At 39.2% G+C, this 24,880-nt stretch overlaps 1 protein-coding gene across 1 annotated transcript in view; it reads left to right on the top strand.

Annotated features, from left to right (window-relative positions):
- The window catches only part of SLC26A8 (solute carrier family 26 member 8), a 39,208-nt gene that overhangs the window by 11,417 nt on the left and 2,911 nt on the right, over positions 1 to 24,880 (top strand). The window contains exons 7-19 of the mRNA XM_044430337.1: positions 3,221 to 3,360; positions 5,232 to 5,241; positions 5,810 to 5,892; positions 6,736 to 6,883; positions 9,824 to 9,937; positions 12,850 to 12,927; positions 15,848 to 15,943; positions 17,176 to 17,282; positions 18,057 to 18,126; positions 19,323 to 19,415; positions 19,515 to 19,649; positions 21,809 to 22,156; positions 24,736 to 24,821. Coding sequence (XP_044286272.1) covers positions 3,221 to 3,360; positions 5,232 to 5,241; positions 5,810 to 5,892; positions 6,736 to 6,883; positions 9,824 to 9,937; positions 12,850 to 12,927; positions 15,848 to 15,943; positions 17,176 to 17,282; positions 18,057 to 18,126; positions 19,323 to 19,415; positions 19,515 to 19,649; positions 21,809 to 22,156; positions 24,736 to 24,821 — 1,508 coding nt within the window. The remainder of the gene's footprint in view (positions 1 to 3,220; positions 3,361 to 5,231; positions 5,242 to 5,809; positions 5,893 to 6,735; positions 6,884 to 9,823; positions 9,938 to 12,849; positions 12,928 to 15,847; positions 15,944 to 17,175; positions 17,283 to 18,056; positions 18,127 to 19,322; positions 19,416 to 19,514; positions 19,650 to 21,808; positions 22,157 to 24,735; positions 24,822 to 24,880) is intronic.

Here is a 24,880-nt window from a genome sequence, read left to right as displayed (position 1 = left end):
AAACCCTGACCTGTTACATCCCTGCAGTTTGAGAGCCTATATTCCAGTTTTCTAATTGGCACAGGGCTGCTGGTAAACTGTGAACATTTTAATAGAGTCATACCCCTTTTACTACAGTGAAAAGAATTTCATTTTACATTAATTTGCTTTTAAAATGTATCAGATTTAGCTGTATGCAATTTATGAAGTATGTAAAGCAGTAGGCTTCCATCTCAAACTGCATCCATTAACTAGGCTGTCTGTGTATTCACTATATATGTACAAACCATTGTTGGGGCCTTGAGTCAAGCAACTGACTCCCAAGTCTGACTCACGTTGCATCAGCGATTCAACTCGGACTCAACTAGGGAGCAATAAACGAGTGACTCAACTCTACTTGAGATTTCTATTATTTTTACACTTTTTGGGATGAGGGAGGCAGTGGGAGGGAGGGACAAGCGGGTGGGGGGAGGGAGGGTCAGGGTAGTACCTGAGTTATGTACCTATGAGCACACAGACTGCCGTTACTCTATGTGAATGTCTCTAATGAAAAGCCTTGATTATTTCTAGGGAGCTATACGACACTATGTCATCACTGTGTGCATAGTTTCTTAGAGATATTCACAGCTTTTCATTCCGCAGCATCTCAAGCGTACCCAAGCCAATGTGTTTGGGGCACATGTAGGGCCTCAGGGATGAAGCAGAACCACAGCAAAACAGTTTCTAGAAAGGGCAGAAGCACCGGTGCTCAGATGACTTCTCCCTATTCCTCTGTTGATATTCATTTAAAGCTTGAAATCCTGCTTTTATTCACAGCTTCTTAATTGATGAAGTAACATTAACCCTAAAATTAACTGATGATGATGGAGATGAACCTCATGTTGCAGAGTCAGGATTTGATTGTGCTGCTGGAGCGGGGGTCGGGTAACACTGGAGTCGCTTTTTCAAGATTATTTGTATGGCCATTTTCTTTTTCTCATCATAAATGGCCTTGTAGCAGCTGTGGGCCTGGTTAGATAGGCAGATGCTAAAGGGGAACTATATCAGTATTAGTATGTCCATACTATAGATGCCGAATGGGGAAATGATGCTGAATTGGCAGCAGATGGGGCGGGGAGAGATGGGAGACACAACCTGTCTGAGTAGTATTGGGCAGACTTGATCCCCTCCAAAGTGGCCAACAGGCCTACAAATATTACCCTGTTCTATAAGGAAGGAAGGAAGAAAATTAGTTCTGATTATTTTCTCTGTTTTGTTTTAGTTTTAGTTTTGTTTGGAACTGTGGTACTTTATTATTCTTATGGTTTATTGTAAATTAGTAAAGCAACTCAGAAATATATCCAAAAATGAACAAACAAAACCAACAAACAATATATAGTACTTTAAAGTGCTCGAAATGTGTCATATTCATTATCATACTGTAATCTATGCAAGAATGATAAGGACCTAGCTTAACTCTAGAAGACTCTGCTTTGAAAGAATGTTGTAAACTGTTTTAAGAACTATTTCTTTTATTTGTTTCTTACAATAATGTAAATCTACACACATACATACAGATTCTCTCTCTCTCTCCCCCCCAGTACTTGTAGTTATGTATTATTATTATTATTATTATTATTATTATTATTATTATTATCGATACAATGCTGTATTGTACTTATGATGTTTCAGTGAACATGGCAGTGTTTCTTAAGCGTTTTTATGCACAGAAAGGTGAAATATATGCTTGTACTAAGACAAACATTTGGCTTATTTATGTGATCTGACATACATACAAATTTGACTTAAGAACCTTCTCAGGAACGGAACTCATCTGAGGACAACCTGTATAGGGGACTTTGCCCTCCTTGGCAGGAAGCACATGTGGCTGTGGATTCTGCTTTTGGCATCCACCCATGTGCACAGTTTGAATGCCTCCTGGAAGGCAGAAAACAGTATGTGCTGCATGTGCCAGGCCAAACATGACATATGTTAGAAAAAGCCAATGTGGGACTGGAGAGACCCAGATTTAATTCAAACTCATAACCTAAGCTTGATTGAAGACCTTGGGCCAGCTCTCAGCGTAACTTACCTCATACGGTTGTTATGAGGATAAAATATAGGTACAGTTCTTGAGCTCCTTGAGGAACAGGCAGGACAGAAATGTAATAAAACATAATAAATATCATTATTATGAAGAGGGCACTTGAATGGTAGACTTTACTTTGCAGAAGCTGCTTTATCATCTTTCAGGAATGTGGTTAGGCCTATGTCTTCTTTTTTCCAGTTTAGCTCTCTGTCCAACTGAGTGATGAGCTAAGCACAGTATTATTCTTGCAGAGTCCCTGCTTCCTCCTTTCTTCAGCACAGTTCTGTGAGCATTGTCTGGGTTTGCATGGCAGGCAAAGCCACTGCTGGATGGCTTAACATGTTGTCTGAACACCCCTCCGCCCCCAGTACCCCTGATTCTGAGGGGGCTTGTTGATAAGCCACCCTGAAATGACTTACAAACCACCCCAACTAGCCACAGCTTGTAGGAGGGTTTAGTAAACCCCTCATGGCTTAGTGTATTGTCTTAACCCAGACAGCATGCTAAGCCACAGGCAAAATGTTAGAGAGCCATCACATATGGGTTATAGTATTTGGGTGCAATATTACAGCCATGTACCTGGGAACAAAACAAACATGTTTCCTTTGAACATGGAGGAATCTATGAAATTCTAATTCTTTAAAATGGTTTGTCTTTATATTTTATATTTATTTATTATATTTAAATCCTGCATTTTTCCTTTCAAGGAACGCAAGACAGCTTACATAATTCTCTTCTTCCTCTCAATCTTGACCTCACAACAACCCTGTGAGGTAGGCTGTAACTGGCTCAAAGTCACCTGGTGAACTCCATGGCTTAAGTGGGGACTAGAACCCAGATTGCCTGAGTCCAATAGCACACTGTTAATCATTGCACTAATCCGGCTTGCTACTTCACTACACTGGTGTAGGATAGACATTTGTGAGATACTTCCCAGTGCCTATAGATCTCCTCTGCTGTAATGTTCAGCTGTGAAGAAAACGTTCTTGCTTACCTTTGTTTTCTCTGTGTATTTTCTGTCTGCCTGTATAAAGTACTTTCTATTCTACTGAACTGGCTTCTGGACAAAAAGCTCTAGGCAGTAAAATGCAAGCCATCATCATGGTATAATGAATGAACCCTTGTAAAAATGAATTCCCTCTGAACATTTTTGTTGGCATTTCTCTTTTTCAGAACTTGGTCTATTACTGCATGGGCCTTCCAAAAGCCAGTTCCACCAGTATACTGTTGTTCTTGCTTTCTTTACTAATGCTGAGGGTCAGTAAATGCATTAAGATAACTTACAAACACTATCCTGTTGAATTTCCTATGGAGTTTTTTTTTGGTAGGTATCATATATTATTTGAATAAAATTATATTTATGCACAACAGTCCATCTTTTCTTACTAGATATGAATCACTTAGTGTGGGGTTTTAACATAGAACTGGTCCATGGAACAGTGTTCTTCAAAACTGATACTGTCTTTAGACTATGATTCGGAGGAAAGATTCTCTGTGAATGATGTAGCACTAATATACAACAGGGATATACAGATTTAGTTCAACTCATTCCATCTGTGTTTGTTGTCTACCATCTTTCATTCTGTTGTCTGCTCATTGACAGAATCAGATTTTTTAAAAGGATGTACATGAATTTCATTCCACTTGCAGCACTGCAAATTTGCGTGAATTCCCCCAATATTTTTTTAAACAGTCCACAAGTCTATGCAATTCAGAAAAAGCTGGTCCGTTGCAGAATCTGCAGGCTGGATTCAAAGAAATCCAAATGTATTTGACTGCATAACAGATAGAATAGGGAGGTATCCCCAGGATCAGGATTTGCAGAAGTACAAAATTGCTTAGGAAAAACAGTGGGGAGTGGGCATAGAGGACCCAAAAATAGCCTAGTGAAGGCTGAACATGTTCAGTTGGCATGGAATGCTGATAGACTGTTGTGGGGGGAAAAGAGAAGCTTGGTGGGAGCAGGAATGGAATGGAGCATCCAGAGCAGAAACACTGCACATGGCAGCATTCACTGTTGATCCCAGCTGTGTTCTCTATATTTGCAGTTTGTATTACAATAATAGCAGCCCAATATGGGAATTGTGTTCTTTCACCTGTACATGTGCATTAATCAAAATCTACTGCTGAAGTTAATAGACACTTCCATGTCCAGTAATGGCCTGGAGCATTAAAATGCTCTATTAAACTAATGTTTCTATCAAAGGATGCTAGATATGTTGCCGAACAAAAAACAGACTGCTGGAGAAAAGAGAACAGAATGCACGGGATTTATTTTTAAAGGAAAAGGACACATTGGTTCATTGTGTTTCGAAATTCAGCTTAAAGTGTTAATAGATAATGGACATCCTTCACCAAAAAACTGGAAAAAATTAAGTGACAATTGTTTATTGTATTTCTGAACCTAGTGTATGGCTAACATGCTACAGGTAATGCACTATTAAACATTTATTGCAAAATATATGTTTGCAATGTAGGAATGGATATGGCACTGATCTATATTAAAGATATCGGATCCTTTGAATACTAACTTATTATCAAATAAGGAAAGAATATGTATAATAAAATGGGAATACCAGTGTAGTTTCAGTTTTAGTCACTGTTGTCTGAAGCAGAGTCAAAATTCTTAACCTGATATTAGAATTTCAGGACAGAATTTTTAAAAAACTCTTAAGTATTCACTTTAAGCATATTGCCATTTTTAAAATCTCATGAACTGACTATGCTTCTTTCATGTGATCTGAGAACTAAAGGATACTTGCTTAAATGATCATTGGTAACGTTTATTGACTGGCAGCTATAAGCTAAGAGACTGGTGTTGGGGAGAAACATTTTGTGAACTGAAATCAGACAAGTTGACATATCACACTGGCCCACCTTGGCAATAAGCCTTGGTGGGTTGGTTGCTGGCAAAACCATCCATGATGTGCCTGATAGACAACTGAGCTTGTGGGCTGTTCATCCCCTCCTTCCCCTTTGGTCCTCCCACATGTATCCCAGGGAACTCCATGGCAGGATTAACTTATTCCCCATCCTGATCACATGTCCTTTTTTCACTCACCACAGGTTTTTCCCCCCTCATTTAACCATTTTTCCTTCAGAGATCTCAAGGCCCAGTTTGACAGCAAGGTTCTGGAAACTCAATTTTGACAGTCACTCATAGTCCAAAAGGCATATTTGAAAGGTTGCTAGTAGTTGGCTACCTATTTTTTTAAAAAATTAAATACACCTACAACATGTGCAAATATTTTATACATCATCATCATAATTGCCACAATTGTACACTTGTGGACCTCTGTAGTTTCATGAGTGTGAAAATGGAAAGCTTCCACTATGTAGTGTTAGGATGGAGTATGAACGTTGACCTAGGAAAACCTAATACAGGGTTTTGGATTTTTTTAAAAGCATTTTTCCTTTTCTTGACAGCTATCAAAATACACTTTTGACATATGCAAAACATGCAAAATTGAAATACGCGCGCCTGTCCTACATACAGCAGTTAGTGCTCAGGAAAAAAAGTGTCCATTAACACATCTGGATGCTTTGTCTGTAATGCTAACTGCTGTGTGCAAGTGTTGGGTAAATGAATTTAGTTGAGCTGAGCAGAGTTGACCTGCCATAATACTGCCCTGTATTATTGTGTGTTACAGTCCTCTCTCCAGCTAGAACAGGGCAGTTACCAGCACCATAACAGATAGACAGACAGACTTTGGCTCACATAGTTAATAACATGTTGGATAATTCCCTGTTATTCTTTCACAGATTATTATATTTACCATACTTCGTTCCCAAACTCAACTGGATGCTGAATCCAGTAAACAAGTATTTCAAATGGCACCTGACAGGTTGGTAATCCACAGTGAATATAGCATGTGACTTCAAAGAATACTGCTAACTACAATGTCACTTGTGATTTGGCAGAACTCTGTAAATATATTTTCCCTGTTCAGGAGCTGTCCATTTTCTTTGGAATTCCACTGGATGCTTGAATTCCAAAGATGCTTATCAAAGCAATGATGCAAGATCCTTGTAAACTTTGTGGTGGGTGTTTGCCATTTTTTTCAGTCAGCCCATGCTGGTTTGTTTGTTTGTTTGTTTGTTTGTTGTCCTTTTTTTTGTACATGTCAGTAGCACTCACTAAAGCCAGCTCAATTTAGCACATTAAAATTATTATAGACTAGAGCATATTCTTGTCAACAACTCCTTGAAGTCAGCAGGTGGGCTCACTTACAAAATATAAAAGCAGTGGTGATTGATCATTGCTACCTTTCTATGTCCTTGCAAGCATTGCGATGCCCACAGCACCTGTCTTCATGCAAATCCATAATTACTGTGGTGCTTCTTCATGTGTACTTTCTCAACAAGAGTTTAGTGTAGTATTCCAAGGAGCTCATTTCTGTACTAAACAATGTTGTCTGCTTATCTATCTATATTGGTTGAAAAGAGTTGTATCTCCTCTCTCATTAAAAGCTCTCAACATGGCTAATAATAAAAATTATAATTCATTGTATGTGGACTAACAGATCATGCTCTGCATGCCTTCTTGATGGTCATGGTGTTTGTGCTGAAACTGAAAGTGATAGCCAAGTAAAAAGCTAACAAAACTACAAGACATCATATTGTGCACATGCTTAGGGACATTCTTTGTGCAATATACTGGGGGACTGAATATATTTATTTTATTCCAGGTTTTTGCATCCTACTTTCCCTGACCTTTCAAAATTGAGCAAGATCATATTACATGCATCATCCTTGGCAATAGTGAGCTATTTCCTTCTCATTTTTGTGGGAAAGAAGTATGCAAATATTCACAACTATCACATCAGACACACTCAGGTAAGAGTTCTATATCACATTCGAAAAATATGTAATGGTAAATTCTGAAGTGCTACTGCTCATTATGTCAGTTCCCATAGCCACATCTCCCTACAACAAACCTGTTCTATATTCTCATCTTCACCAGGTCCAGGTCGCTCAACACCTGATTATCTCAAAGTACTTTACATATAGCTCACAACTATATATCACTGCTTAACAATCATTCCCCCTAATCACCCATACACACACACACTGACTGGGATCAGACAACATGTTAACCCACACTCATAGAATCACAGAATAGTGGAGTTCGAAGGGGCCAGAAGGCCATCGGGTCTGACTTCCTGCTTAGTGCAAGGCTCCACGATAAACTGTCCCTCTCAGGTGGCTGTCCAGTCGCATCTTGAAGAGCTCTGATGTAGGACATCCCACAACCTCCCTAGGTCATTGGCTCCATTGCTGTACTGCTCTAGCAGACAGGAAGTTCTTCCTGATGTTCATCTGGAACATGGCTTCCTGTAACTTGAGCCTGTTATTCCGTGTCCAGCACTCTGGCATGATTGAGAAGGGATCCGGTCCGTCTTCTTTGTGACAGCCTTTCATGTAATTGAAGAGTGCCATTATATCTCCCCTCAGTCTTTTCTTCTCAAGACTAAACATGCCCAGTTCTTTCAATCCCTTCTCACAGGGCTTTGTTTCCAATCCCCGATCATCCTTGTTGCCCTCCCCTGAACTCTTTCCACTTTTCTGTATCTTTCTTGAAGTGTGGTGCCCAGAATTGGATGTAGTACATGAGAGGAGGCGTGACCAATACTGAGTAGAGGGGAACTAATACTTCACATGATTTGGAAGTGATGCTTCAATTAATGCAGCCGAAAATAGCATGTGTCCTCTTTGCAGTCACATTACATTATTGACTCATATACAGCTTGTGAAATACAACAATTCCAAGATCCTTCTCATTTGCAGTATTGTTGAGCCAAGTGTTCCCCATCTTGTAATGATGTTTTTGGTTTCTTTTTTCCTAGGTGCAGAACTTGGCATTTGTCCCAACTGAATTTCATTCTGTTGTTTTCAGGCCAGTGCCCCAGCCTATCAAGATCACCTTGAATTTTATTTCTGTCTTCCAGATTATTAGCTATCCCAACCAGTTTTCTGTCACCTAAAATCTGATAATCATTTCATGTACTTCCTCATCCAAATCATTAATAAAAATATTGAAGAGCCACAGGACTGAACCTTCAGGACCCCCCCCCTTGTTACCTTTCCCCAGTCTGAGAAGGTGCCATTGATGAGCATTCTTTGAATCCAATTCTGTAGCCAACTGTGGATCCACCTGATAGCCATCGAGCAATCCATCTTTTAGCTAATTAGCTATAGGATATAATGGGGCACTTTATCAAAAGCTTTGCTGAAGTCACAGAGTTTAGGTCTGATCTGCACAAGGGATTTTTTGTAATGCCTGACCCATTGGCATGGCAGATGGAGTTCACCCCAGACTGGCCTTTTCATACTGTTTCTGCCATTATATTCAGACCAGTTGTATCATGACCTTGTAATATGTTGACTTTTCCCCACATAATATATTTAAATGTGTGCTAAGATTGCAGGACTATTCTGTGAAGCAAGAGGAGGGCTTCAGCGCATTGCAGGCAGGAAAGCAGTGCTGCAAGAGGAAGTGCCTATCACTTCAACAAGCTAATCATTCTTCAAGTGTCTTTCCCCTCTCTCCCCGCCACCCCACACCTCTCCCACTTGCCTGGTGAACTGGAGAGTAAATGCAATAGTCTTCCCTCCCTTCCATTGATCTCTGAAAAAATAAAGTTTGCAATGCTTTTTCAAGCCTTCTCCATTGTCCCCTTTGCCCTCTTGCCTCAAGCAACAACCAGCTGAAATGCACATAAATCACATAATCTTCAATGGTGCTTCCTCAAGGGCAGTTACATTGACTTCAGTGCATCTAACTTGTGGGAAGATCAGCACCAGAGTGGGGCTGCACTTGCTTTGGGATGCAGGGGAAATGGGGTGCTGGTCCTATTGGCTTCACCCTGTATGAGGACTGCAGCAAGAAGCATCACAGCCTCTCCTTCACTTCTCTTCTTTTGTGAGAGGGCAGAAGGAGCTGTTGTTTCTTCTCTTTTCTTTCTTAATCCCACTTCTTTGCTTATTCATGCTTTGTAAGGGGTTCTTTATGGAGAATTTCCCTACACACATCACCTTTCCAATACCTTTTATTTCTCTATCAATTACATTTGTACGGAAACCCAAGATCACATTTTTAACACAGCTGTGGAAGCTGTGCTGTACTCTTCAGCATGTTCCCCAACAGAGGTATATGCATTTTTCATAAATACTGTGACTATGCTCCCTTATAAATACAAGGGGATCTAATGTAGATCTCCCACTAGTCTCCCTGTGGTAGGAAAGACTGGAGCACAGGCTTCCAAGCTGAGGTAGAGGAAGCTGAAGAAGAGGTGGTTGAGCTTATTTTTGGCATGCAACAATTCACCACATTGGACACTATTGTAAGCAGCTGCACAAGTGTGTCAGTCCCTCTCCTTGGAGGCCTTAATGTTGTATTCCCATTTCATCAATTAATGCTTTCTCTGCCAAAGGATAGGGTTGTTTCCCTAACAAATATAGTTTATGTGTACTCATTCCCCTCATGCTCTTCTCAATGGATTCCTAATTCAGCTGACGGCAGAAGCTTCAGAAAGGAGAAAAAATAGAGAGCATTGCTCCTCCTCTGCTTTCTCTTCCAGGGCTACTTTTAAACTTTAGATACAGACATAAGTTTACTATAATAATTGCAAATAACACATGCATACTTCTCGCTATCAAAAACACTAGTAGTTGTTGCTTTGAGGTGTATTGTTTGCTCATATAATCAGTATTTTCTTCAAGAATATTTCTATCACAGTAATTTGAGTGGTATTAATTTTGATTTATTACATGCAGGATTTAATGGCAATTGGGCTATGCAATGTCTTCAGTTCACTTTTTAGAAATTTTGCTGTCAGCTGTGCTATGTCTACAACTGTTATTCAAGAGAAAACAGGTGGAAAAACTCAGGTGATTGTTGATTTTAAAAGCTCCTGATTGATTCATATCTGCATTTAGGATTGCTAACTGGGGCCTGTTTTTCCTCTATACAATATGGAACTCAAATCAGCAAAATATGTTTGTTGATTCAAAAGAAATTTCATGTTTCAGATTTACTATAAAGTAAAGAATATAAATGTGGAGATGATTTATCTGTATTTTTACCTTAATTGAATAGACAAGGGGCTCAGTTCTATTATCCCCACTCTAGATGCACATAAGCCTCCTAACTTGGAGTCTTACCTGCATCCAGAGGTCAGAGCAAGGGATGGGAGTGGCAATCCTGCTCCCATCGCATCTTGCCCTGTGCATTTTATCTAGATATTTTCCCCCACACTCCAAGGAGCATTCCTGTTCTTGGAAAGAAAGTCAGTAGGATTCTTTCTGCACTGATGGAGCAGGGGCTTGGTCACCAGAGTCCAAGCACAGAGGTTAAAGACCTTGTGGCAGAGACCCTGAAAAATACTATGGCTCCCCCGAGGATATCTGGTAGCAATAGGATTCTGCCCTAACAAGCAAATACATAAATGTAGAAGATTATCTCTTGAATCTTTTGAAAACTGTGCTTCTGGAGAACTGCCTCATTGTAGTTTGTGTCTTTCAGTTTCTTGTTTTAGGAACAGCTCAGTAATTGACTTTGCCACTTAGACAAATTATTTTTCTTGTTTTTGAAAGTACACTCACACTAGCAAATGTAAAGGGTGGAGTGTTTATTTGCAAGTGGTGATTATTTGCTCTCTTCTGTTAAGAAACATCTCACACTACTTATTTATAAAAACATTTATATAGCACTTCTTACCCCTAAAAGGGGATCACAAAGCACAAAACTTCCAGCTGAAAAGAGAACAAAGAAGAGATCATCTTCCACAATTGGGATGCCACCTCTGGAAAACCCCTGTCTTTCTCATGTCCCTGCCAACCTCTTGGTGGCAGGACATGGAACAGGATTTCTGAAGATGACCATCACTGACAGGCAGGTTCATACAGAAGGAGATGGTCCTTCCTAGTTTCAGGCAGCAATAACAAACACCAAGAATTGGGCCCAGAATCAGAATAGTTACCAGTTTGACAAATGAAGATGCCACAAAATAATTTATGATACTTCTTTAGTAGATCTTCTACCATAACCAATGTTATATTTCTATTAAATTTACTTATGTATTTGTTATATTTATATACCATTAAATACAATAAAATCTTTAAGTAGTTGACAAAATTATTAAAATCACATTTAAAATACAACAGTAAAACAATTACATTTAAATTACAAGAATACTACAGAGCAATACCCAGAGCAATACAAGGAACGTTAAATGAAGCAGCATGATTAATTTAATTGCATGCCAGGGAATGTTGGGGTGAACAGGTGCATTTTCAGAAGGTGTTGAAACTTGCTATATCATCTGCTTCTCAAATTGCACAGGGTATGTTTTTCCAAAGGGTGAGCACCACTACCAAGAAGGCCTACTAACATGGTATTATGTGGCAACTTTTTGTTAATTTTGGAATGACCAGCTGGGCCTTCTATGATGATTTTGAAGGTTGCAGGGTATATATAGGGAAAGGCAGTCTGCTAGATAGTATAAGAATTAGCTAACTCAGAATGTGGCTGGTAGCCAGTACAGTTCTTTTAACCCACATATGTTGTGTGAACATAGCTGGGTGTCCCAGTGAGTGCTCTAGTTGCTGCATCTGTGTAACCTGCAAATTCTGAATCTGGGACAGAGATGGTTCTAAGAGGAATACATTGCAGTAGCCTGATTGGAAGGTTACCAGTGCATGGGTCATTGTGGCTAGGCTATCTCGCTTCAAGAACAGGTGTAGTTAGCATACCACCCAAAGTTAGTAATTGGTTCTCTGGGCCACTGAGATTACCTCAACCTTTACTGATAGAAAGAGATTCAGGAGAACCCCCAAACTATGTACCTGTTCCTTCAGAGGAAGTGTAACCCCATCCAGAATAGGCAAATAGCTAATTCCTGGACCAGGGAACTGCCAATCCATAGATTTACCAAGCTCTATATTCCTGGAGACCATACTCAGGAGTCAATGATGTGTCATACTTCACTATTCCATAGTGGACAAGGGTCTCATCAAAATTACCAGAAGAACATGAAGTCCCAAGCTGGTCCTATTAAGACAGGCTCAGCATGGATATTGAAGTCTCCCAGGACCAGAGTCTCAGTGTTCTCCAACATCATATACAAGATTGGCTCATCCAGTGGATGGCAGGTTGGGCACGAATAGTATCCCCAGTCAGTTGTCTGGGCCTAATGCAAGGTGCAGACCTCACAGCATGTTGCAAGATGGATGGGTGGGGGGTTTCTTGGTATGTGAGACTGAGCTTTAATGGAACATGGCAACTCCCTACTTCCCCAGGTCTCTAGCCTGGGTCATGTTTGCATCACTCTGGTCCCTGTGATGGATGCCAGGTTAGCCCTCTCACCCACTATCATATAATAGATGAGTGAGACCATACTATGAGCTGAATGGACATTCACAAACACCTCAGTCAGACCAGACAGTGCAGGATCCAATCCACCAGAAGCCTTCAAAATAGTGAAGGGATCGGGGGGGGGGGGCATCTGGATCCTCCACCACTCCAATAACATTTTCTCCTCATCTTACTATACCATCCTTTGCTCATGACAATTGTTGTAGGGTAGCTTCTAAATCCATAGCACTCTCATCTCCACTTGGACAAATTAATAAGATATCTATCAGAGTGATACAAATTAAATTTTGGCATGTTGATTTCCATTAAACACACCATTATGAATACACCCTGTGTAAGATGCACTGCTGTAGGTGACATTAAATTCATCAACAGAATAATAAATGATCCATTCCAGAACAAATGTCTAACACAATATTTTTATTAGCTTGCAGCTCTGATTGGAATTTCCTTAATGCTGGTGGCTGTGCTAAAATTTGGCTCCCTCTTCCAGTACCCTCCTAATGTAAGTGTATATGAAGCAGAACCTCAGCAATTGAATCCCATTAATTGGACACATGTATGTAATGCCGGTTTGGAACATAACTCTCTATAAAAAGTCTTCCCCTTGGCCATATGAACATGGGTACCTCTAACATGACGAAGAGATAGAAAAGCTCATTCATTCATTCTCTTTATAAGACTTTAAAAATAGTTTCCTCAAGAGTTGTTCAGTGTTTTCTTTAGCAGCTTTCTGGGCTGGACTCTGCATGAGAAGCATCTTGAGGGAAATATTTCCTGAACCTTCATGTCAAATGAGGGAGAGAGACTAGCAGTAATACCAGCCTGATTTCACTGAAGGCAGATAATAGGCAGGGAAGGAGACCATGCTATCACAGGCTACACAGCGACTTGGCAGGAAATATTCTTCCAAACTATATCCACAGCCACACTTGACGCAGCCTCAGTTTATGTACTGCCATTTTATGGTACGCCCCGAAATAGTCCTGGCTTTCCTCCTTGGGTATGATTGGATTGGTAGCAAACCCATCTCTTATCTCTGGAATGGCCTGAAGGTGATGGAACCAAGCTTGACATTTGAAAGAGACCAGCTAGTAGTAAAATTTAACATTAAGAAATTACTTGGTTGTGTATCCAGTCCATCTGCTGCACTTTTCAGAAGAAGTTCCTCTTTATTTCTCCGTTCTTTCCACTAAAGGAAGAAGTTCTTTCTTTAGAATTACAAATGAATTTCAGAACGCATATATCAATGTTATGAGAATCCCAGATCAGAAGGCACTCAACAAGCTAAAAGCAAAGGACAAGCAGATATAGCACTGCCACTAAAGATGCAACTAAATCAAAATCAAAATGTACAGAGGTGAAAGGAAAATCCCATGCTGCACAACATATATAATTGCAATATGGAGCATGTCAAGTATGAATCAAGGTGAAGTCAAAAGTGTAAAACAAGAAATTGAATGGTTAAATATTGTAGTACTTCATCTAAGCCAAATTAAATGGACAGGAATGGGACTTTTTTGTCAGACAAACACCAAGTGTTTTACACTGGAAATACAAACTCAGGGGAAATGGAGTGCTTGTAACTGTGAGGCAAGATGTAGCACAGGCAGTAAGGGGCTATAATGCAATGTCCAATTATATCAATTGGAATTATTGGAATACCTATCAGCATAACCATCAGAACTGATGCAACTTTTGAATGATTATCACACAGAGACAAAAAGAACTATCGCAGCGCTCAGTGCAAAGGAATAGAAGAGAACAACAGATGGGGAAAAAAGACCTCTTCTAGAAGATCCAAGAAATCAAAGGGAAATTCAAACCTAGGTTAGGAATGCTGAAATATCCAGAGAACATGGGCATCTGACCAGGAAAAAATACAGAGGAGGAGGAAACTATATAGAGAAAACTATACAGAAGAGATGAAAGAACAACAGATGCCAGCAGAGAGGAATACTATGAGGAAGAAGCTACAATATTAGAAAATAAAGTGAAAGCTGCTCTGAAAGGAACTGGAGGAAATAATGCACCTCGTGTAGATAGGGTACCAACAGAATTACTCCCAGCTGCAGAAACGGAATCTGTCCAAATCTGAACAAGAATATGCCAAAAAATATGGAAAACAAAGTAGTGGCCAACAGATTGGAAACATTCAATATACATTCTGGTTCCCAAAAGAGGAGATGCAAAGGAGTGCAGCAACTAAAGAGACTACTGCTCTAATTTCCCATGCAAACAAAGTGATGCTCAAGGTGTTGCAACAAGGAATTGTACCCTAGATGAGAAATGCCTGACATTCAAGCTAGATTCCAAAAAGGCAAAGGTACTTGAGATCATATTGCTAACATGTTCTCTTTGCATCTGTTGGAAGTAGAAGTTCAGTCTATGCTTTATAGACTATAGCAAAGTCTTTGACCGTGTGGTTCACAAAAAGCTATGGATGTTTCTGAAAGTACTCATTGTGCCTGAGCACTTGACTGTCCTTATGTATAACCTCTGTTGTGCACAAGAAGCTACTGTTAGGAGAGAATATGCAGAAACACAATGGTTTCCTACAGCAGAGGCTTCAGGACTGCAGTCAAACTTTAAGAAAACAAGAATGATGACTACCAAAGCATTATACAACTATAAAATTTTGACAGTGAAGAAACTGAAATTGTGAAAGATTTTGCACACCTTGGTTCAGCCATCAATTAAAATGGATGTTATAGCCAAAAAATTAGAAGACTGCTGAGTCTTGTAAGGGCAGCAATGAGGGCACTAGAAAAAATAGTGTAAGGATGTTCCACTGGAGACCAAGATCATCCACACTATGTATTCCCAATCACTATGTATGAAAGCTGAGATTGAATAAAGCTGTCAAGAAGTAAATGGATGTGTTCAAAACATGGTGTTGGAGGAGAGCTTGGCAAATACCCTGGACAGACAGAAAGACAAACAAGTGGGTCCTAGATCAAATGAAACCAGACGTTTCCCTGGAAACAAAAATGATGAAACTGAGGCTGATGTACTTTAGACATACCATAAGCAGGCAAGACTCACTAGAGTAGACAATCATGCCAGGGAAGATGAAGGCAGAGGAAAAAGAGGAAGTCCAATTATGAGACAGACTGATTCCATAAAGGAAGCCACAGCCTTAACTTTACAAGAGCTGAACCGACCTGTCATCTTGTAGAGAGTACTCATAGGGTTGCTATAAATCAGAAATTACTTGATGGCACATAACAACAACATAGATGCTAGTTTTTTCAGGAGCAGTGTAGTTGGAGGTTATATTTGATGGTGAAGTATAATATGAAATATAATTGTAGGTGTTATGTAATATTAGATTCCAATATAGCTTCAGTAATTAAACAAGTACTGTCCTTTCTTCCTACGACATTCTAAGCTCTTACTCTTAACTTTTTTTCTAATTTGCACAGGCTGTTTCGGCAGCAATTGTACTAGTCAACATGTTCCCATTTCTTGAAAAATTTATGGATGTCCCTTTCCTGTGGAGACAGGATAAATATGATTTTGTAAGTGCTACGTGATCTACACAAGGCTGGAAAGAGAAATGAGATGGGGTAGCAGGGTAATATTATACCAGTGCAATTAAATTGCCCTACTGCTTTGGACTGTGTTGGTCAAGGGGACCTGGGATCAAACTAGACAAAATGACAAGAAAGTCATAATCAGATATCATATCTCTAAATATTTGCAAAAACAGACATGGCATCAGGAGAAAGAATGTTAACTCTTTCCTCTGTGGTATTTTCTCCTATGAATTTATATCATTTAAGCAAAAATCATAGGGATATGTGAATTTTTCTTAAAGGGTCAAAGAGCAGCAAAATTGGTAAATTGGTTTAAGTACTTGTTCAGAAAGAAGCTTTGAACCAGCATCAGATCTTGGTTTCATATCCTAGTTTGATGGAAGCACGTAAACCATGGTTTCTTCATCATGGAAAATTGTAGTTTAAGAGACTAGGATAGCATTCTGAAGCTGAGGGAGAATGGAATGTGATAGCTGAAGAGGAATTATGTGAGTCTACACCTTGGTCCCATGCTGATATGTTATGGTTTAGCAGATGGGAATCACTATAGCTGGACTAAGCCATTATGAACAACAAAGAGAAGTTATAACATTTTACACTAGAATCCTATGCATGTCAAGTCAGAAATAAGTCCAATTAAGTGCAATGAAACTTGCACTAGGTAAGTGTGTGCAAGCTTTTCTGTACAAAGTTATTAGCTGCTATATCTACTTTTGGTTTCATCAGATAATTGAGATCTGAGCTCTATTCAAATAACTTTTCAGCTATATAATCTCTGAGTGAACCTGTGTTATAGTGGAATAGTGCAAACACAGTTGCACTACCAGTTGAAATAGTACTTTCAAAAATAATGACTCATTTTCCCATTCAAAAAAAAATAATGAATGTTCTCCTCAAAACAGAAGCTAAATTGGGGGATCACTATGTCCTCTACAAAACCTGCAAAAAACCATAAGGAATCATGATTGCATGATGAACACATTATGTAAAAATATCTATATGACTGCAGGGTTAAATGATGGAGCATATATGAGGACTCCACATTACATTTAGTCATTAAATCTACATGTAAAAATCTTTCAGTGCTTTCATTCTCTGTAAGCCAAAAAATATCCCACCATCATCCATCACACTGTACCTTGTTTTATTTCAGGTTTCTGCTTGTTAAGTAATTAATATTGATCCTGTGTCTTTTCTTTTCTTTTTCCTTAAAGGGAATTTGGATTGTGACCTTTCTGGCCGTAATCTGTCTGGGACTAGATATTGGCTTAGGAATTGCCATGGGATTTGCATTTTTCATAATAAGTGTCAGGTCACACAGGTACTGCCTCTTATTGTAGTTTTGCCTCATGGGGTTGTAGAAAAATGTGTATTTTTAAAAAAAGAAATTCAGTTGTTGCAGGAGTATATTAGAAAAGTACCCAGAAGATTATTTCTTTGTGAAGAAGGGAGGTGTGATTAATGTAATTTAAACATTGATGAGGTTATAATTTCTGTCACTTGATCTCAGTTGTGATAGTATGATAAGGCAATGATAATGATGATATCTATGGTACATCTTCTCATTTCAAGGTTAATCATTCATGACCACACATAAAGTACCCGACAAGTTCTAAAATTAAACTTTAATGGCCATAGTATCACATTCTACTGAAATGTGGTTTCAAAATTAGATGAAACATCTTGGTGATGAGATCATTTTGACAATCAAACCAATTTCTGAGACAAGTTATGGTCCCTTCCTTGTTTATGTTCTCCAAGCAGGGGCTGGGGGCTACACCAGATGACCAGTAAAGCTCCTCCAACTCTATAATTCTACTTTTACTTGAATCATGTTGGGAGAGTTCTAATTCCCCCCCACCTGTTAAGAATGGCCATATTATCCACCTCTCATTTGATGTTCTGATAGTCCCATTTTTGAAACCACATCCCAGGTTGGATTGTTGTCAGTAACCATCATGGTTTCCTTCCTTTTCTGTAAACAAATTATTTCAGGGGTACTTCCAGGGGGAAATGGATAGATTAAAATTTGCCACTATTGGCTATACACAGTCTCTAAAAATGGGAGTGAGATCTAACTTATACCTTGTTTCAGAATGAAGATGCTGACATTGGGTCAGATTCCAAACACCAATATTTATCGCAGTTTTTCTGACTACTGTGAGGTAATGAGACTCAGAGGGAATGAATATTCTTTGTTATAATCATTCTCATTCTAGTACCCCTGTAATGGACTCGTCAGGTACAATTAAGTCCAAGAATGATATTTGCGCAGTGCATTATCTATAATTACTAAAATTATGACTGATAATGAAGAGCCATACTTGAAAAAGCAGAGTTGCTGGCATCCGGACAGCTACAGTGGTTGCTAACACCTTTTTTACCTATAATCTGCAATACAAGCACATTTATGGCACAGAGGGTGTGTTGATAGTTACATTTGATTCCAGCTTTGCCTAAATGCTACTTTATTTGCTGAATGTATCTAGTATTGGATCATGCCAAATGTACAATTTGCTCTTCTTCAGAGAGTCCTAGAAAATAATTATTAGTAAATAACTCAATTAAAGTTTTAAAAATAAGTTGTGCATCCAAGCCATAAAACAATCCTTTGGGTCTTTTCTAAAACATTATCATGCTATATGGTGAGAGTTAAGGCATTCAAAGTAGCATCAGCAGGAGACTTAAACAAAATCCTGTTGTAGATTTCTAGTTAACTATTCATAACTCTTTTTATCATTGACAAAACCAATTATATACAAGGGTACAACAAGGGTACAAAACCTAAGGTGCAGGGGCCAAACCTAGCCTTCCAGAGTTCACCAAGTAACATGTCTCTTTCCCTAGGCCACTGATCATTTGGTGGTTTTCCAGCTTTTGTGTAATTTTCTTACCATTCTAAAATATTGTTTTGGTGTTGGTCTTACTCCACTGGCCCACTAGCTGTTAGAATGCAGCCTCCAAGGCCTATTCTGAAATAGTATTTGATCCTTGAGTGAAAAGGTTTGTACATCCATGATACACAGCAAATTCATTCCACAAGTGTAGACCCTATGGCACTATCCATGTCCAAGAAGGAGGTATAAACAGGCTTGTGGAAGGACCCCAATATTTACAGAGCTGCCAAAAAAGAAGAAAAAAAGGGGGGGACCCTCCAGGTGAGGTGGTGTTTGACCATGATAAATGGGTATGGAATGCTGACTGACTATTGGTGAGGCAGAACAGCAAAAACCAAGGTGGGACAGTGGAATGGTGCATCCTTGAAAAGGCTAAGCTGAAATCCTCAACAGAAATGTACCAGGCTGCAGCATTTCACTGCAAATCCCTCTTGTGAAGCTTCACACTGTGTTTTGCTTTTTAGGCCATGGAAATCCAGGGTGTGAAAATATTCCAGTGCTGTGCCTCCATCTCATCTGCAAATATGAAACATTTCAAAGCCTTCATTTTACAAAAGGTAGAGTACTGCCCGCCTGCTGATAAGTAGGGATTCAGAGAACATCTGCACTCAAAAAGACTGCAATGGCTGACATTAAAATCCCTGTTTCTGTTTCAGATGGATATGAAGGCAGTGCCCCTTGATGAACATGAAATGAGAGCCTTGATCTCAGTCAGTATGTCTAGTGTGAAAGGAAAGAACAAGGATTTGAACTGTGCCTGTGTTTGTGACCCCCCTGAACCATTACCCAGGGTCAGAGATTTCTTTGTATTGTTGTTTTCCTTCAAACAAGCCACAAGCCATTTTGTAGAGAGCGGGCCCATCTGTAACTCATTACAGACTTTTCAGATAAATTCATCTGATCCTGAGGAGGAGGTAGAAGACCAGGGGTGGGGGTGGCAGCATGAGCTTTGAAGTTTCAAGACTACCTGGTGAAATTTCTCAGGCAGAGTGTGAGAATTGGCCTGCTTTGGAAGTGGTTTTCGGGATTGGAGCGGGAGCATATGTGAGACCCAGTTCTTGATCCAGTAAGGAGGCATTGTGAGAAATGAGCTGCCCAGCTAGTGGGTCTCTGGTGTTCCTGTCATCTTGTCCCCAAAAATCAAAGGCCACCCTGAGGGTGGTGTCAGAAGCTTTACCAAAAAGGAAGGGAAGGGAGGAATTTTCCAGTTTAGATTCAACTTTTTGCATAGGCAGATGCTTCTCTCTCAACTTTGGAAGCATTCATATTGTTGTTTCAGTAAAAAAAAAATCCACTTCTTAAGATTGTCCTGAGTTTAATAACCAGAAAAAGAGAGAGAAGGGACCAGCCCATGACACATTTGCATCTTACTGTTGCTTGACTTCTATTTTTACAACTTTTGTGGAGGAGATTGTCAAAGCCAGCTGTCAGTCCAGTTTCTGCAGTTCCCATGTGGGCATCCATGAGGAACCTCTTCAGTCAGGGGCTCCATAGGTTTGCCCTTGCTTTTTTGCAGGGCTGTTTTTTGTCATAGAACGCACTGGAACGGCGTTCCGGCACCTTTTTTTCCAATGGATTTTACGAAGTGATTTTGAATGGCGTAGCAGATCAGCAGCAAACATCATTAACATAGTGCCTGCGGGCTGCTTTTGTGTCTGCTATCTGCTATCTGATAGTGAGATAGTGAGGGAGCTGCTGGGCTTGGGATTGGTGTGTGTGGTCGCGCGCACTGAGTGCTTACTGCCAGTGGCGACGTGAGTTCCGGCACCTTTTTTTTTTTTTACGAAAAAAGCACTGCTTTTTTGAAAAAAAGTGTCATGATAATGTTCTCAAATAAACTGTGTTCATTTGTAAAATCCAGTCCTGCTGGATTTGTACCATTCCTCCAGCTACAGGTATTTTCCCTCTTTGCAAGGTACCAACTTGTCAGATGCTTGGAACTCCCCAGGTGGCTGCAATTTGCACAAAGGGGATCTTTTTTTCTTTTTCCTTCTGTTTTGTAGCATTTTCTTGCATTTCTCTGGGAGACATCAGGTGTCCCTACTAACCCATCAGTGTTGCAAGGGTTCCCCCAATGCCAGCATCAGGGAAACATTAAAAAGTAGAAGGAATTCCCCACTGGCAAGAGTGTGGAGTTTGACATGTACCTAAGTTACCCAAAGCTCAGGACTCTGTTTTTCTTTTTTGCCAAAATATTGTACACATATGTAGGTGCTATCTTCTTGTACACTTCCCTGACAACACAGAAATATTTAAGCCCTCCAATTCTGCCTTTAAAAAGGGAGCTCTGAACTTGACAGTTCAGGTGCAGATTGAGTTCACACTGGCTATGCTGGGGGGTTTTATCATCATTCGTTCTCGCACTCAAAAGCAGTTGTGGCATTTTGACATGGTATATTAGGTCCTCAGAAAACACAATTTGACTTGCTGTATGGTTTCTGCATACCACAACTTCTTGTTGTATCCTCTAAATCTGGACAACACAATCCATTCTGCGAGGAAGCCCAGTACAAAAGAGCTGCATGACAAAAGGAGCCATTGCTGCAGAAATAAACACAAGTATACCAGTAGGAAAATAGCTTTTGTTAATCTTCTAGAAATAATTCTCCATGGTATTACTGGTAGGTAGGTAGGTAAGTAGGTAAGCAGATTATTTACCTTCTGGTTCACTATGCTATCCATCAAAACAAGATTTGTTACTAAGATAAAGGTAAAAATTAAAATTAAGCTGCTTTCTGATAATGCTAAATTGCATAATTAAATTGAGAATGCTAGAATTCTTGGATATTCTGGGTGTCTAAAGCAACCATGTTCTGCATATATACATTTGTAACATGCATATATGCAGTAGTTACTAGATATAGTTATATTAATAACAAGAAGAAAACATATAAATATATTGCCATATCATCCTATCCTGGTCTAGAATTTCAACTATCTTGCATCCTAGGTTCCTTATACTGAGAAGCTTCTAAGACGAATTCACACAGCAAATGAGTCATTCTCTTCTTCTTCTCTGGCCTGGGTACGTTGGACAAGAAATGAGAAAAGATACCCTTCCGATACAGAATGTATTCATATCTCAGGTGCCAGAGAAAGGGCAACAGGACATGACTTTGTAAAGAGGAGAGAAGAGCTAAACAAATTATGGCTTTGCTCAGAGCCTCCTTTAACGAGATCCACAACTCAGTTGTACCCACTTGATTCAGAACCTGCAACATATGTGATCCACACCATTATTTTAGACTTCAGCATGGTACACTTTGTGGATTTACAAGCTTCCTATTTATTACGGGAGGTATGTCACTCAAATTATTGTAGTATATTTGCTTTATTTAGAACTGGTCTTCTGTGGCATTTATTGACACTACATCTTGTTATTTATTAATATTTATTTAAAATATCTAAGACACAGACCTCCCTTTTTAAAATTATGTGTGAACACAAATGTTCTACATCACTGTAGAGCTTTGAAGAAACTATAATGTAATCTAGACAGCCACTTCCTGTTCAACATGGTGATTTTTAAAAAACTATTTATGGTTTTGCAGTTGCTCCATGGAGAATTAGCATGGAGTTTTATTTTCCAGCAGGACCAGCAACATATTTCAGTTCTCAGCCCACTCATGTTCAGCAGTCCAGTTTTTGAAATTTACTGAAAGTGTGTTGTCTAAGGAGACATGTGGCTATTCTTTGGCTAGAAAACCAAAGAATGGTTTCTTCATTAATTATTTTTTTAAGTAATAGGGGAAACATGTTTAATGTGAACTTTCAGACACAAGTGAAATTGATACTTGCCAAAAATGTTTCAGAGGTCAACCCACTTATAGAAAGAAGAATTAAAGAACATAAGAACTATGCAGATAGTCTGATGGGATGAGGAGAGGCAGCAAACAGCATACACTGATTAAAAGAAGGCAGACATAGCCCCATTAAAGTGAAACAGTTAAAACTAATGTGCTAGAGTTTAAGAATGGGGAATAGCTCAGGATTCTAAACAGGGACTGAAAAGAGTTATGTCATCATCATCATAATCCTTATGGTAATGTCAGTCCTTAATTCATATATTGAAAAGAAGAATCTAAAGAAAATAGACAACAGTCTAACAGGTTGTCCAACAATATATGCATTTTATGAGATAGTTCATACATAGTTAGTGGAAAAGAGTTGAACAGAAATTAGGAATTCAAAGGTTAAAAATCACATTTGTGATGGGAAGTCTTAAAGAATGTCCTTAGCTTGACATTTTGCTTTTTAAAAGTAGCCTGTTTTTCAATCCCAGCTCACCTTCTCACACTGAATGATTTCTCAGAAACCGAAACCAAAATAGTCTGAAGCTTAGTGCAGAATCAGATCAACTGAATAATATTTCCTGTGCATTGTAGGTGTGAAATGATTGGTACATCACAAAGAGCAGAAAGGTCTGGGAATGAAATCCAACAAAGGCAAAGAGCAGAAAGGAAAGATGGCAGTGTATGCTAAGACAGGGCAGACTTCAGCAAGAAACCTTGCAACGACATGACTAAGCCAAGAATTTATAGTGACCTGTCTAAAGTCTTCAATACATTTCAAGGATGAGGAAAAAAATTGAACACAGGAATGTGTCTAATATATATAATCCAAATGGCAAGCTGTCTGTGATCAATTATTGTTGGCTCTGAATGGTCTAGGGTAGTCCACTCAGCCAAGCCATACCAACTTCATCTTACATGGGTCTAAGAAGAAGAAACTTCAGTTTTGAGAGCCAGTGTGGTGTAGTGATTAAGAGCACAAGACCTGGGTTCTAGTCTCTATTCAGCCATGGAGCCAACTGGGTGACTTTGGGCCAGTCACAGACTATCAGCCCAACTTATCCCACAGGGTTGTTGCGCTGGGGATAAGATTGAGAGAAGGAGAATGATTTAGGCTGCTTTGTGTTCATAAGAAAAAAGAGGGATATAAACTTACAAAGAAAGAAAGAAAGAAAGAAAGAAAGAAAGAAAGAAAGAAAGAAAGAAAGAAAAATTTAGAATAGGTTGCAGCACCATCACAATCACTTGAATTCTGACACAAAGATTTGCACCCTGGCTGCGGTCCTTTGAAGAACTTTTGAAGAACCTGTGCTTAATACACACAAAAAGGGAAGTTTAAACCCACTCAGAGAGCTCCCATACCAATTGACTAGTAAAATTGCCCAGTTGCCCAAGAAACTATCTCAGAGGCAGGAATGAGCAATTACTGAACTGTCAGCAGGCTTAAACAAGAGATTATTCCGGAATCTCCATGCAGGCATGGGTAGGGAGACCAAAGAACACATATTCCACTGGGAAAGAGAGCCTGAGGTCTTTCTCTCTTGGTACTGGTGCTAAGAGCAATTCTCTCAGGAAGCAGAAAAGCATGATACTATCACTCAGAGGAGGGTTTTTTGTTTTATTTTTGTTTTTTGTTTTTGCTTTTAATTGGCTCACTTTTAAAAGAAATTCTGAACAAACAAAACTTGTAGACAAACAATATGATTGTTTTCAGATTAGGTATTTAAAGGATTGCACTATTAGAAATGTAAAATATATGCATTATTTCTAACCTTCCCACAGATTACCTTGTTTGCCAAACAGGAAAGGAGAAATTGTATCTTACCTCTAGAAATAATCAGCAGAAATCAAGTTTTACCAGGCTTCTTCGCAGTCACTGTGCCCTAAGTCCTGACAATACATGTAATACCAAATGGTTTGAGATCTCCTACACAGTTATAATTAAAGTACTTTTGGAAAGTAACCTGACTATCATTCTAAGGGCAAGCAGACTAGATTCTTGATCTTCATCCATATTGTGTCTTAGCAATCTATATACATTGGATGAAAACATCACTAACGTTCCTATGTTGCCTTCCTTCTACAGCTTTGTCATGTATTTCAGAACATTGGTATCACAATTCTGATAGCTGCCTGTCATCGTAAGTACAGCAATCATGTTTCTCATTTTGGGTATTGCTTATATGAATAGTATCATATAGTGTGAAGCTCAGTCTTTTAATCATACTGCA

Source organism: Varanus komodoensis, unplaced genomic scaffold, assembly GCF_004798865.1.
Source record: "Varanus komodoensis strain SLA01 unplaced genomic scaffold, ASM479886v1 scaffold20_1, whole genome shotgun sequence".
NCBI classification, from domain to species: domain Eukaryota; kingdom Metazoa; phylum Chordata; class Lepidosauria; order Squamata; family Varanidae; genus Varanus; species Varanus komodoensis.
This window is presented reverse-complemented; position numbering and strand designations above follow the sequence as displayed.